This window comes from Gavia stellata, chromosome 4, assembly GCF_030936135.1.
Source record: "Gavia stellata isolate bGavSte3 chromosome 4, bGavSte3.hap2, whole genome shotgun sequence".
Classification (NCBI taxonomy): Eukaryota; Metazoa; Chordata; class Aves; order Gaviiformes; family Gaviidae; genus Gavia; species Gavia stellata.
Window position 1 is genome coordinate 75272414 of NC_082597.1, and position 14441 is coordinate 75286854.

At 42.5% G+C, this 14441-nt stretch overlaps 1 protein-coding gene across 1 annotated transcript in view; it reads left to right on the top strand.

Annotated features, from left to right (window-relative positions):
• Positions 1–6296: 6296 nt before the first annotated feature.
• GYS2 (glycogen synthase 2) overlaps positions 6297–14441 on the top strand; it is a 50684-nt gene continuing 42539 nt past the window's right edge. Inside the window, exon 1 of the mRNA XM_059816849.1 lies at positions 6297–6417. Coding sequence (XP_059672832.1) covers positions 6297–6417 — 121 coding nt within the window. The remainder of the gene's footprint in view (positions 6418–14441) is intronic.

The following is a 14441-nucleotide window of genomic DNA, read 5'->3' on the forward strand; positions in this document are numbered from 1 at the left end:
CTTTTGTTTCTTAGCCGTCATAGACACAACAGCAGCACAAGATCTTTTGTGCCTAGATACTAAGCAACCAGAAAGCTAATGACAATCTCTACTACAAAAAAGCGTGGACTGTTACAAAAAAGCGTGGATACAGATGGAGCAGGGAACTGAAGGACTGAGGAAAGCACATTGGTTTGCATGATGAGCACTTTTCTTAGCACATCAGCAGCCTCACTTTACCAGCTTCTACTTTTGGGGAGATGATGTCATGAAGGAAAATTCTAAGAAATTTAAACAATGAAATGGCCATGTGGGTGTTACAGGGGATTGGTTCAAAATTGTTAAACAGGAATGAATACCTCAGGCTAGGGGATTTTGAGATTTTAGAAGTAGGCTCTTCAAATTGTTTTTTGCATTCAGTGATGTTTGTAAGCCCTACACAAGTACATTAATTGTATGGTAATTATTTTTGTTAGGAGTCTTACCACGCAATCTTGTATCTTCATTGCAGTCGCATGGCTGTAGAATAGCTTCCCCATGTATGCTTACACAACATCAGCCTATCACTTTCTGTTACTTGGAGTCTATCCATAATATAGTTTCATATCAACCATATAAATTCCTTAATAACTATATTGCCATAGTACTTTATCTCTAAAAGATATCTATGGGTTTTTTTCCAAATATAATAGACTCATGTTTATCTTGCATATGCTTTGTTTGTACAGCCCATTGATACATGAACTTTGCTCTTGTTTTATCCCATGAAAAGCAATACAGGTTTTTAATCACATTCTTATGTGTCAAGAGGTACCTTTGTCACTCCTTGGTCTAATGGAAAACTGTGGTGCTGTTGGACAGAGTAGTACAGCCAGTAAGAAGCAGCGCAGCAGAACACTTCAGAAAGCGCTGAGGACAATTTGCTCGACTCACATGAGGTAAGACCAGTAATGTTATTTTAATTGCTGTAAGGACCTAGACCCCCTTGCATTTGCAAGTATAGATAGATACAGGCTACAGAATAGAAAGTCAGTCTGACTACCCTGCAAATGCCAGACAAGACACAAGCAGATACTGACAGACAACAGAGAGAGGAGGGATACTACTGGCATGGTTGCACCAGAGGACCAGAACTCCGTCCTCTGAGTTACACTCAGCCTCGGATATATGCTATTACCACTGTATTTGTATCATGGCTTGCCAAAGAAATGTATGTGAAGGAGAGAGAGCTTGAGTTTTCCACCTGCACATCCAGAACGTTGAGATAAATGAGTAGCATCCTTTGCTTTATTATCAGTTTGCATAGCAACTGTCTGCAAGCTTAGTAGAACAACAGTGCTGTTAGTGGTAATCAGTCACCACCCAAGTCCCTTTAGAAGTGTGGATATTACTTGTAGGGGTACAAAATAAAGCTCAGCCTCTATCTCTATGTTCCTTAAGTTTCTTCATAAGGGTTGCTCTAGCCTTGGCAGCCCGCACTGTGGAGTACTAAGAGCTCATTTTATTAAGGATCCCGTCTTTGCTCTTCTCTTCCTCTCTTCTCTGTGTCTCTCAGCCTGAGGTAAGGGCTTTTCTTCCAGATGGAGATCCCCCATTTTGCTGATTGTGTTGTGATTCTGTTTGCACGGGCTTCCTAAAGCTAAGGTTTGTCATGAACCAGGATTTAGTGAGAGGGATGGAACAGCCTTTTGGTCAAACAAAACAATACTGGCACTGGAGAACTCATGTTAATACCATCAGTGCCACCTACTGCTCTATTTCTGAAGTACAGTGCGTGTACATCAGTAATTGCTACAAACCATCATCGCTTCCTCCTGTAAAATTTGACTCAATGTGTATGACCATTTTTAACATCTATGTCTTATTTTTTTCCCTACAGTTAACATAGGCAAACCTTGAAACCGCAGTTATGTTTAGAACAAGCCTGACCTAGACAGTTACCTCATTACAAACTCCCACACATGGAGAGTGTTTCTTCCCCTAACACGCACTTTCTCACTTGCAGCCAGGGAGGTTGAAGTTGATTTTCCAACAAAAGAGATTGTCTGAAGTGGTTCTTCTGGAGGGACTGTGGTGTGAAGACAACATCCATGACTTACTTTCTGGGGTGATGTGCTGAGTTAGTGTTTCCAGAAAACTTTGCTCCACCCAAATACACGGAGTTAGATCAAAGTGTGCAGAAAGGACAACATCCTGGGAGGTAACAGTTTCAAAAAGAGTTTTAGGTAGGGCAGAATGCACGGCATAGTCCCTGCATTGTTATCTCCAGAGAACTGTAGGAAATTTGGGAAAAACAATACACACTTTTTACAGTTTCTCTTCAAAGACCTTGCAGACTCAGCCTTCTTATCGTCCAGTATCCTTGCAAGCGACATTATTTCACTTCTGTGGGCTGAAAAATAATTTGGTGGGATAGCAAATGATGTCTGGCAGAACTGAGTCACATTGAATAATGCATTACCAGAGGGCATTTGTATACTTTGGTGATAAGAGCAATATGGGAACCTGGACAGGCCAGACTGAAAACCAGTTTCACTAGTTTGCAGATTTCTGGAAAATATTTTAATCAATGTTATATTTTAAAACCTACTATTTTGGGTAGGTTTCCATCTTCCCACTTCAGCAGTTGTCCTCTCTTTTGCTAAAAAGGAACAAACTGTACAGTCGTAGTCACAACCTTCCCCTGCCTCTATGACAGAAACAACCTGTTCTAGTGTTAGCAGAGCATCCCTTTCACCACTTGTACTTCAGATGGAGGATAGCTAGTGGCTTCCCTTCTGTTCCTTTCTGCTCTTCATGACCATCCCTCCACTGTGTGTGCTAACTGTGCCTGTTCTTACTGTCAGGATATACCTGTTCTCCCGGAGAGCTCATTTTGCTGTAGATGCCCAGCTACAGGCATTACCTCCTTTATGGCAGTAAGCATAGACACCTCCACGTGCATCAGAGATCCCACACTTAATCCTGGCAGGCCATAAATATAACGAGTAGGGCCCTTTGCCCTCTAACAATTAAGAGCATTTGCAGGGATGAAAGTTTTTGGACTGGCTGTTGGATCTAACCTTTCCTAGGCACTTCATATGCTTTTCCCTCACTAATAACAAAAAAGCAGGAATCACAGGGATGGTACTGTGGGAAAAAAAGCTTCTTTAAGACATGCAGATTGGATAAAGTGAAATGTACCCTGAATACGAAGGAATATTAATATTCATAGTGCTATTGAGCACTTTTTATAAGATCAGAAACACTTAAAAAAACCTATATTGTCTCCAACCTGTGAAAGATGAGTTACATGAGTTGCCCAGGTTCACTCAATGATGGTGTTGCCAGTGCTTACGAAATTATCTTGTGGTATCTGACGATTCTTTCAAACCCATTCTCCAAGGTTTAAAGGGTTAGATCGTCTTTTGTCAAATTCAAAAAGTAAAAGAAGTATCCTCTTTTTTACAAAAGCTGGAAAAACGTGACACCCAAGAACCTGAAAACCACAGACGATGTGAAGAGCGTAAAAATTTTATTACCACAACTTCGGTTCGTTGTTCTAAATTTGCTTGCTTTTGAATGCTTAAGGACAGCGGTATGTCAGTGAGCCAGTGCCACTGTTTATCTGGCATCACTGCAAGAGGTTTGTTTGTCATCCCTGGAGAGGTAACTGCTGTGGGCAGTTTGGCTTCGGCCCCTTCAATGAGGTTCAAAGGACTGTGGAGTACAGTGGTGCCCAGCCAGCAGTGAGGATGGGGCCCCAGAACCTGCAAACCTGTCAAGTTTCCCTCTGGGAAGCTGCAGCTTGCGGTAGTTACCCGTAACGAGAGCGAGCAGGCACGAGTTCCTCTGGTGGGGATCTCATTTTTGCTCAGCAGAAGTTCGTATGCACCGCCTAACGCTACAAACCAACCCACCGACAGTTCCGCCGGTGAGACACCCCGGTGCCACCTCTGCCTGCCACCGCGTCCGCTGGTGCAACAGGCCGAGGGGACGGTGCGGCCTGAGATGGCGGCCGTTAGGCGGCGCCCCCTGGCGGCCCGCCGGCAGGATGGCAGCAGCGCGGCCCGGCGCGAGGGTCGGCGGGGCGGGAAGCAGCCGCCAGCCGCTGCGCTGTGGGACTCGGTCCATCGGCCGCAATGAGTGGGGCAGATTGTGGGCTAACCGCCCCTGGTGCCTCCCTTAAAATGTCTGGTTTTGCAGTGTATTCGTTGATAGAAGGCTGACGAAAGCCTCTGGGATTAGGACGGGCTTGTGGGCTGCTTTGTTCTTACCTTCTCCACTCATCACCTGAGAGGGCCTTTGGGAGACCGGCAGCTTTCAGCCTCGCCCTCCGTGTTTCCAGGGAAAAGTGTGAAAATATGACTTGGGCAGATTTGGTGGTTCAGAAATGAAGTGAGCCTTAAAATATTACTGTTTTTTCTGTTAAGTAACACGATTTTTAACCTATAGGATGATACGGTTTCCTACCTGCTCCGGGTAGTAAAAGCTACGGCTGCTTCAAAACTAATGCTTCTCGGCCAGGCTTTTCTTCATAAACTGGTAAACAGGGCAACTCAAACCATTGCGACAAAAAGACACCCAGCCAATAAAACCCTGAATCCTTCCCTGGGCAGGCTGCAATGCCGTCCAGTTAACCTAGAAGGGAAACCTCTTTCCCCCGACGCGCGGCCGAGGCTGTGGGTGAAGTGGCACAGCACAGCTGAGCCCTCCTGCCAGCTCCACTGGCTGGAAAGGCGAGGCAGCATTCGCTCTCACCTTTTCCCATCTATCCCTCTTCCCAGCCGTGCTGCTCCATCCCCTCTTGCCAGGCTCTTTGCTGAAACAGCTCTAGTTCCTAACTTGGGGAAAAAGTTTTCTGCATCCTTAGGTTAGTTTGGTGAGCTGTATCCATCAACTCAGGGATGGGTCTGACTGCCTTAAGTGCAGAGGGCATGGGAAGTATAAGTAAGAGCAAGTCTTTTGGGAGATAGTTAACTGTTAAGTTAGGCTCAGCTGTATTATGTTGTATCTAAGAGACTTTTATGCAGATGGGCTGCCTGTCTTCTAAACCAATTGCCTGGGACTTGTTTTGTCTGAAGTGAGCTCAGAGCCTTTCCCTTTATGCTACTATGTAGTCTGTGCCTGCTGGTGCAATGTTGCTCTCCACAGTGCCAGAGATACCCTGGATCTCACCTGGGTATTTGCTCACTGCTGAACTGTGGATTTTGGGCAGGTTGTGCTCTAAGCTCAGAACTGGATGCAACTTACACAGCTGTCCCAGAAGCATTGTCTTCTCAACCAGACGTGTAAGCACATAAGCATCTTCCAAGCAGGGAGCTGCTCTGTGGAGCTTTGAGGATCTCAGGTTGCAAGTTAGGGACTGACATCTCTGCAGATATGTGTGCACCACTTGTAGCATCCCAGCTCTGCGCTGGAACAAGACGGGCATACTGTTCCCTGACTTACTACTCACTAGTTTCCCTGGGCAGAGGCTGTGGGCCCAGAGGCCAGAAAACAGAAACTGTGGCATAGAAAAACAGAAACCAGGTGAAAAATCAGGAACCAGGATTGCAAGGTGGACAAAGTGCATGCCAAAGTAGGGATAGAGCCTTTGTATCTCTGTTTGTAAAAGCTCTCAGGGCTGCTGGAGAGCAGAATGAAGCCAACAGCTTGCTCAGAGTCCTGGGAACACAGCTGGAGTTAATTGTGGAGGAACAGTATGAGGTAAACTAGTGCTTACAGACTGATGAACTGAACAAGAATAGGTAACAGCATTTAACCTGGCAAGCAATCTAAGAAACATTATGTAGAACGAGTCTACTAACCTGATTGGTAAGTGGCCAGCAGATAGAGAAGGTCCATGGGTGTTAATGGGAGGGTGTATCTTGAGGGGAGGATCAGGGGCCGGACTCAAATCAGGTGATGAACTCAAAGTGTCCTCCCTGCTGGAGTTTGCTCAGGGCAGTGCTGAATTTACAGCGGTCAAGTTTCAGTTGTTCCTGAGGCGGTGTATACTGAATGCTGTGGCTGAGGAGCTCAAAACCATTTTTTACCTCCCTCTAAGAGATGAAAAAGAAAGAGCCCTGGCCCCAAAACAGTCAAGACCTTTCTTAGGTCAGTCTTAAATTCTTACCTCTGCCAGCAGCTGCTTTTCAGCTGAGGATTTCACTGAGCCAATTTAATGCTGGTGGTCAGACAGTTTAAACCCATTAGCTCCCAGCTATCTGAATAATTTTCTCCTCAGAGCCCAGCACACTGGCAGACTGCTCTAACCAGAACTGCGAACTGCCACATTAACTGGACATTTGCTAACCGTTGTGGCCTGCGTGGTGAGCATTTGAGGGCTGAAGAAAATGCCACTGGCTAGATCACTGTCCATGACTTCTCTTAACGGGCTTCCTCAGTGGGAGGATGAAGACCTACCCGTGGAGGATTTGTTGCTTTTTGAAGTTTCTTGGGAAGTTACCAACAAAGGTTTGTACAACACTCTTAGAAGTTAGTATCGCTGTTTTCACGGGAGTGGAAGGAGGCATGAAGTGCTTGGACAAGAAAGGCGTTAAGGGGAGATTGGGGAAAAGTGGACTGCAGAGCTGTTGTATTGGAAGGAGTGCACGTGGCATCCGTGTGTAATCGTGCATGCTGTGTGGGAGTTGCATCTGCCTGTGCTTTTGTGGGATGAGCATATAGTTAGGACATCAGTGTGTCTTTACATGTTTCACCACCAGGGATAGGTTGTTTAAACAAATACCTCAGTGTTATGCCTGGGTGTGCAAATGTATGAATATATAGATGTTGCTTTGTACATATTTATATTTTACCTCCCGTGCAAATTGGGAATGTAATGCATGAAAATGAGCTGTAAAACAGACATCAGATTCAGAGTAGTTTACCAGTCTCCCTCAGCCTTCTAGAGCAGTGTGGGGAAGAGGCCAAATTTGAAACAGGTATAAATAAACATAGCTGCATTGAAGCCACTGAACAAAAAACAGATGTCAATGACCAGCAGTCTTTATGCCAGCTGAAACCCTTTCGGACTCGTCTTTGCAAACACAGGTGCGGCCAGGCAGGGACTTCATGCTTTGTGCATGTGTACAGATTGAAAATCTGTTCAGTGCACACAGCTTGTCATGCGAAGTGCACGCTGCTTGTTACGCAAAGATCTTTCTGTCTCCATTTCTAATTCACTCATCAAATCATACCCTTTCAGCTAGGTGTAGTTCACCAAGGGGGAACGGGCTCCATATTTGCCACAAAAGTGAGTTAGTATTAGTCAATGATTGACCTCATGTGTCTTACTGTCCTGGCAGATAAATAGATTAGTCAGGAGAGGGGATCTGTAATCTGTTAAGATTTTAACTCTAACGGGGAAATGTGTGTGAGAGGAACAGACAGTGCTAGGGTTTATCTCTGTGGTGAAACTGGAATTACTATTCTGTGATAGCTTCTGCACTGTAGTGCAATTTTACATTGCTCTTTCAGGGTGGTGAGGAGTATTAGTACACAGAAGTAGTACAGAGTAGTTTTTGCACTTTGAATCCCTGTGGGCTTATTTTTCGGTAGCTTCAGTCAAGCTTTTTAAGTGAATTTACTATTGTCAGAACTTGGAGCATGCAGCATTTAGTTTTGCAGTGTGCATGATAAGTAAGGCACTGGCAAGCAGATGGCAGCAGAAATCTAGCAAATTCAGGAGTTCTCACTAACATGTCTGAACTCCATAGCGTATATATTTTCTGAGTCATCTGGACCCGCTGGTTATAGATATCACACAATATGTTTAAGAGAAAGTAAAACACAATTAGATTTATCTGTCTTTCTGTGTATGTACAAAATGCAGTGAATCATTTAATCATCCCTATAGCTCTTGTTGACTTCACTGAAGCCGAATCAACTGACACGGCTAAAATTTATTATTCTCACATTTTATGAGAGAATTAATATTTATGAGAGTGAATATTTATTCAGTTAGTTTAAAAATAAGGTGCTGTTAATTAGACCACTTACCAAACCTATGTATTTAAACGGGGTTGACTGAACTAGTCATGGCAATTTCTTCATTAGAACCAGATCTCTGTGCAAAGTTTCCATTAACCAACCTTGACTGGAAACATTTGTGCAAAAACTCTTTAATAAGGCTATTTCAGCTTATTTTTTTCTGGTAAATTCTTGATAGTGAAGATGGATTTTTTTATATATCTTCCAAGCAATTGAATGTCTAAGTCACGTGGTGAGATACTGTTCCCTGGTGACCGAACTTTTATAAACAGTTCTTGGAAAATGTTAGGGCACTGCATTTCGTAGGAGAGTGAGTAGCCAACAGAATACAGGGAGAGTCATCACAGAAGATACATAGGCTTAGGAAATAATAGCTTCCACTGTATTTTTCCTGCTTCCTTTAGCAGAAGGAAGAACTGTTTATTTGACTATGTAGGCTCACCCCACATAGATTTAGTACTGCTACGTCTTTTAATGTTTTAATGTTGCTGTATATGTTCCTAATATAGAGGGAAAGATAAGCATTAGCTGGGTTTATTTTCTGACAAACTAATTTTGAGCATTTAATGCGAAGGTTTCTTTCTTCCTTTCTGGCAATGCAAAGGTGTGTCAGGGTAGTTCAGTATGAAGCTTCCTGGCACTGCTAAAGTGGTGCAAAGCTGCTGTTGCCTACAGGAGACAGTTCAAGTCTTTTTATTAACTTTGTGTGCATCACTGGGTGCTTGGCTATGGGTTCATTTCCTTCTCGACCTGTGGTGCTTCTTAGTGGTTCCTCCATTTCTCCATGACAGTGACAGTATGGCTGAATGTCGTCTTCCCTGTGAGGAACATACTACCAGAGCTCGCAGATGGCTATGTATTCCCACACCTGTAACAGTGCACTTTACAGGTGCTGAGCTGTTTTCTGAACCTCTCAAATATATTCTCCTTCAGAGGCTGAGGATGATGAAGGGGTCCTGCAAATTGGAGCACATCTGATCACGTATTGTGAGAGGATCTTCATGTGCCAGGCTGCCCATGGGGAGCAAGCGTTTACCGGGATTTCCCTGAGCAGGTTGCTCAGGTTTCCCTGAGCTGGTTGGTACTGAGGCATGAGATGCAGCTGTAGGAAAGGACAAGTCAGTTGTATGAATTCAGTGCTCAGAGATCTATCTACACGTATCCATTATTTCCAGAGTCTCATCACTTCTTTCTCAGCAGCTGGCACAGCGGAGGTGTCTCTCTTTTGTTTTTTAAATCTAGATCATTTTAACACATGCTCTAACTAGGCAGAGCTTTCTACTTCTCTACTTTTTTTTATATTCTCTGTCCTGGCCGCTGCCTGTGCTAAGTGGCAATCTCTGACATATACTTTGGAAAGCACTGGCAACTCTTCTGTCGTCTTTTCTCTGTCTGAAGCAAGGAAAGACAAGGTAGCTGAAGGAGAGAATGAGAAATAACAAAGGCTCATTTGCCAGTGTCACTCTCCTTGTGAAAAGGAACTTGCCACCTAAACGGAGCACAACATTGAAATCACCTTGCATTGAAAGTCCCCTGCCAAAGAAATGAGTTTGTTTTGCAAGATTTTCCTCACTTTGACTCTTCACTGATGGGCAAGACTCATACTATGAAGTGGATCTACTGTGTTTCTGTGGCAGAAGGGGGAAAAAAGCAGGGAGGCAAGGGCCCCAGTGCACTGCAGTGCCACATGATCTGGTGGTAATCTTGGGGAAGCTCGGCTTTTTTCACTCTTCCTCTTCTCTCCTAGCCACTGTGCTCCAATAAAGCCAGGTCTGCTCATATCTCTGTCCATGTTGGAAAGGAGGACTGGTTTTCTTTCCCCCTTAACATGAAGACCAATAAAACCTTTAAGGACAGGAGCACAAAACAAGTGGCTACAAGCTATGTAGATCTTGTGTCCAAAGCCCCACAGGTGGAAATTGTCAACAGGAAGCAGGAGTAATGGCAGCAGTCCTGGACATTTATCCCACTGAAAATTTAAGTATTTAACCTGCGTACGGGGGAGAAGTCTAATTCTGTAAGTTACAATAACAGGTAGCTGTAGTTTAGTGGGTATTCTGATACATTAATGAGAAGGGTTCAGAATGTGGTCTATAAAGATGTCTTTAAAATCATTCCAGTAATATTTAGATTAGTATCTCCTGCTGTAATACTAACAGCTTTTAGATAGAAAATAGAAGAATGCTTAAAAATGCTGGGCAAACAGCCAGTTTGTATCAGCATTCAGCCCTGAACAGATTAGCTCAAGAGTCACTGGTAGATGAGGCCTAAATATTTTTTTCCATCCCTATTGGAATGAAGACTGCTAAAAACAAAGCTTGATTCAGCTCTCCCTGGAGCAGAGCTCAATGTACAATTTCTCTGGTGAAAATCTGGACTCTTGGAAATTAAATCCTGAATCCACTGAAGTCAGTAGGACCAGCATTTCACCCCCTCTGCATTAAACGTCCTTCTGTGATGAAAGTTCCTTGTGATAAGGTGAATGATGTAATCTGTGACACACGTGACCTAACGCACTTTGGGGAGTGGGGTTGTGCTGGCATAAACTTGGCATAAGCACAGCATCAAAGCCCTGTGCATTTCTAGAGTGGGGTGGTATGTCAATGTCAAATTAATCTCAAATGTAATCTTGTGCATTGGGGGTGAGGCACACAGAAATAGCTTCTGTATTGTGGACATCTGTCACAAATTTCAGTGTTTCAGTATTATTTCAGAATATGTTTGGAATGCCAGAATTTCACAGAATTTAGAGAACGTCTGTCTTCTGATGAGTCCTGGCCACAAACGTAGCCAAAAATACATGAAAAACATCTGCTATCTGAAGATGCTGGGTTTTCTTCACCTGACGCATTTTACAACCTTATTCTATAAATGGTCCCCAGAGATCTCAACAGGCAATCAATCAATAAATCAATAACTAAATAAAATTCCAACCAAACATTAGAAAAAAATAAGTTCAAGCCCAATTTTATTGCATTTCTATAGGTCAGAGACACATTCTGAGGGGAAGAGGTGAAAGGATAGTTGATGTAACTAGTAATTGTGGCAGTGAAGTCAATTTGAATCCTGAACCTGGGTTCCCACTGCTCTCTTGGATTCCATGGCAGCCATGGTCCTCAAGAAAGCTTTAGTGCCTTCAGAGTGGCCCGGTCAGGCCGTAGCAAAGAAGCTGAAGAGCCCCGGGAGCACGCTGATCCTCTGTCTCTGTGTAGCAAAGGTGTTTGGGTGAGGGCTCCTGCACCGATCAGTGACAGTCTCCACTTATCTATGTCTCACTTGCATAGCTTTGCTTCCTATCGCTCTCCTTCCTTTTTGGTTTCTGCTGCTCCTTCCCTCTGTCATTCTGCAATGTGGGCTGGATGGGAGAGCAAGTAAAATGAGCAGTGGGTATCATCTCTGGCAGTTTTGAGAAGTTTTGGCAATTCCATGCTCAAAGGGTCGCACCTCCAGAAGACATTTTTTGTCAGCGCAATTCCTGGGTAATCCTGGGAGTTGTGGACCCTTCCTCACCAGGTGACAAAAAGCTTTGGCAATGCATCTTTCCATATAACAGCTTGCGGCAGAAAGAGCACATTTACATATTAGATCTTGCACAAAGACCTCCAGTTGCATAGTTACATCTCCAATTCTGCCTAATGTTGTCCTCAGTGGTGATATGATATCGGGAGACTGTTCTTGACTCACAGACTTTTTATTTATTTAGATAGTTTTGATGTCTATCCTGGAAGGCTCTAATTGCTGCTTGGATTTTAAATATACAAAAGAAATAAAGCCCCAGGACTTGAAATAAGGAAAGGAGAAAATGGCTGGAGTGATGCAGATACCTCCTTTAGACAAATTCATGGTAGTGGTAATGTATATGAAAACATGCAAACTTTTAAAAATAAATCTATGAAATATTTTTCTGAGAAAATACTTCATTTTCATCTTCTATTTTTTAAAGAGGCCACTAAAAAAAAGTCAAACTTCTCTTAAATGAACAAAACTCTTCTTTCCCAAACATCTTAGTTCCCCTTTCCATGCCAGTTTATTTTTCCCTGGAAAAAGAGGAAGAATGGAAAGGAAATAAATGGGGAAAAAGATTTGTTGTTGATTTCCTTTTTAACTTTATTTCCTTTATTCTGGTGGAAAAGTTAAAAACACATTTTAAAAAGAAATAATAGAAATATTTTTCTCTCAAGGACATTTTAAAATTATTTCAACTTAAAATATTTGAATAAAACATCTTGGTGGAGATCAGATCACTAAACTAGCCCTGTATCCACATTTTCCTGCTAATTCCCCGTGTTTGTGATGATCCAAACCAATTCTCTGGATCTGATCTCTCCTGATTCTGCATGTATTTCTTATTTTGTCTTTTATTGTTTGTTTTAAAACCTGTTTCAAAGTACAAAACTTCAGAGGCTTCATACAGAAACTTGCAACATCATGGAATTTTGGTACCTCCCTGTGTTTGGAAAGGTTTTCTGTTTATCATATGGCCTTAAAACATGATATTAGAGAAGAATAAGAAGGTTTAGCAGATTGTTGGAAGTAACTTGAGAATTCTGTTAGGCTCCAAGTGAATATGTAAACCCTTACTCTATTACTCAGTAGGATATGTAATGCATGGCTTACTGGCACAGGTATTTCCAGGGAATTCAAAGTAACTGAGCAGATATAAGCTCTCTCTTAATGATACATAACATGTTCCTTGAATTTGCTATGGAAAAGTGTCACGTCAAAAGTCAATACATTATGCTAGGCATCGCTCTGTTCTTCTCAAGATGTCTTTTTTAAGTTATGCCCAACACTTTCCACAGACATAGTTTCACTTGCACACTCTCCCTCCCCTGTCAGTTAAAGATTATGTAAAGACATGCTTTGTGAGTCATATTTCCACAGTAACAGAGAAGACAAAGCAAGTTTTGGGACTGGGTAACCCATAGCTTTTATCACAGCTATCTTCTGAAGAGTTTTCACAGTCCATAAAACGTACCCTTCTGTTTTTATCCTAAGTACTTTTCATTGCATTTCAGGCAAATCAGTGCCCTGAAATGTTTTTTACCTTGCTGTACAACAGATTACGATGGCAGACCACAGCATACTCTCCACTCTTTCCCTCAGAACAGGTCTTCCACATATCTTTGGCAGGGCACGCTTTAGGACAAACAGTGATCCTAAGCAAAACCTTGTGAAAAGAAACACTCAGCTGTTGGCTATACAAAACAACGTTCCAGGCTCTATTCAGCTTCTGAGCTGTGGCTTTCTTATTAATCTTAAAATTAATAGCAGTGGAAACTCAGCTACCTTACTGATCCCAACGTTGAAGGCCTTGCAGTGTGAAAGAGGCTAATCTCCACTCTTGCAATAGTGGGGAAAGAGCTTTGCTTTGCTCTATTCATATACAGCTTTATCATGTTATTTAGTATCTTTCATCTTTCAAGTAGAGTCCCAGGGTGCCCAGGATTTTTTGCACAAAAGTCTTCCCTTATTGTAAGCTCAGTATTTCTGCCAATTAAAACCAACTAGTTTCTTGACTAAGATTTCTACCAAGGCCCTTCTTTATCCATGTTGCATTGCAGTGCCTTATGCTCATATGATGTACTTACCACCCCATAAGAACAGACATGTTCTTGTTACTGCATCACTTTATGGGTTGAATATTCTGACTTCTCTCATACAATTAAAATCATATGTTTATCTGAATCCAAGCTATTCAAGTAGTCTCTTTCAGCTTGTGAGCAGAGGACTGTGGAGAGAATATATAGTGTCGCTTACTTACCTAAGATTTCTCTAAAACCCTGTCCAGCACAGCCACGGTAGAGTATAGTGACTATAAGTTAGTTTCTTAGCTTTCTGGTCCTAAGGAAGTGTAGAAGAATAGTCTTGTGCATAGATTTCCTTCTGTAGTTCCATGCCTGAAACTCTTGAACTGTGAGATTGATTTAGGAACACATACCTGTAAGATTCTTGTCGTCTTAGGTCTTGAATTACTATGTAGGGTAATAATTTATTGTAATAATTCTACTTAGCAAGCTGGTAGATCAGAGCTGTGTTTGTTTTTCTTTGTAAAATACTTAGAATCCTGAGACATCTTAACATAAAAAATAGTAGCGCTAGGGATCCTTCCAGCGTTCAAAACAAATGGGGTATTTGTAAAGAAAAGGATTTTACATGCACAATTTCTTTTCTAGGAGCACAATTAAAAACATAGTTCTGTCATTCAGTTCCTAAGGCCTGCAAGATACCAGGCTTGGCAGAAGGCTTTCTACAGTTGTCAGGTGATACAGTTTAATTAATCTGGGAACTAATCTCCCGAAGTGCTGAGCCACTTCAGCTGCTCTATTGTAAATAGAGGTCATTTGTGGCAGATTTTTAAGGAGAATCAGGTAACTTCTGAAGATTCTTGCCTTATGCAGTTAGATGCAGTGCATTAGCACCTCTGGATACCCTAGTACCCTTAAAAAAGTAAGTCTGGAGTACCTGCTATCAATCACTGGCAACTTGCAGTGCTGACTCCTTAC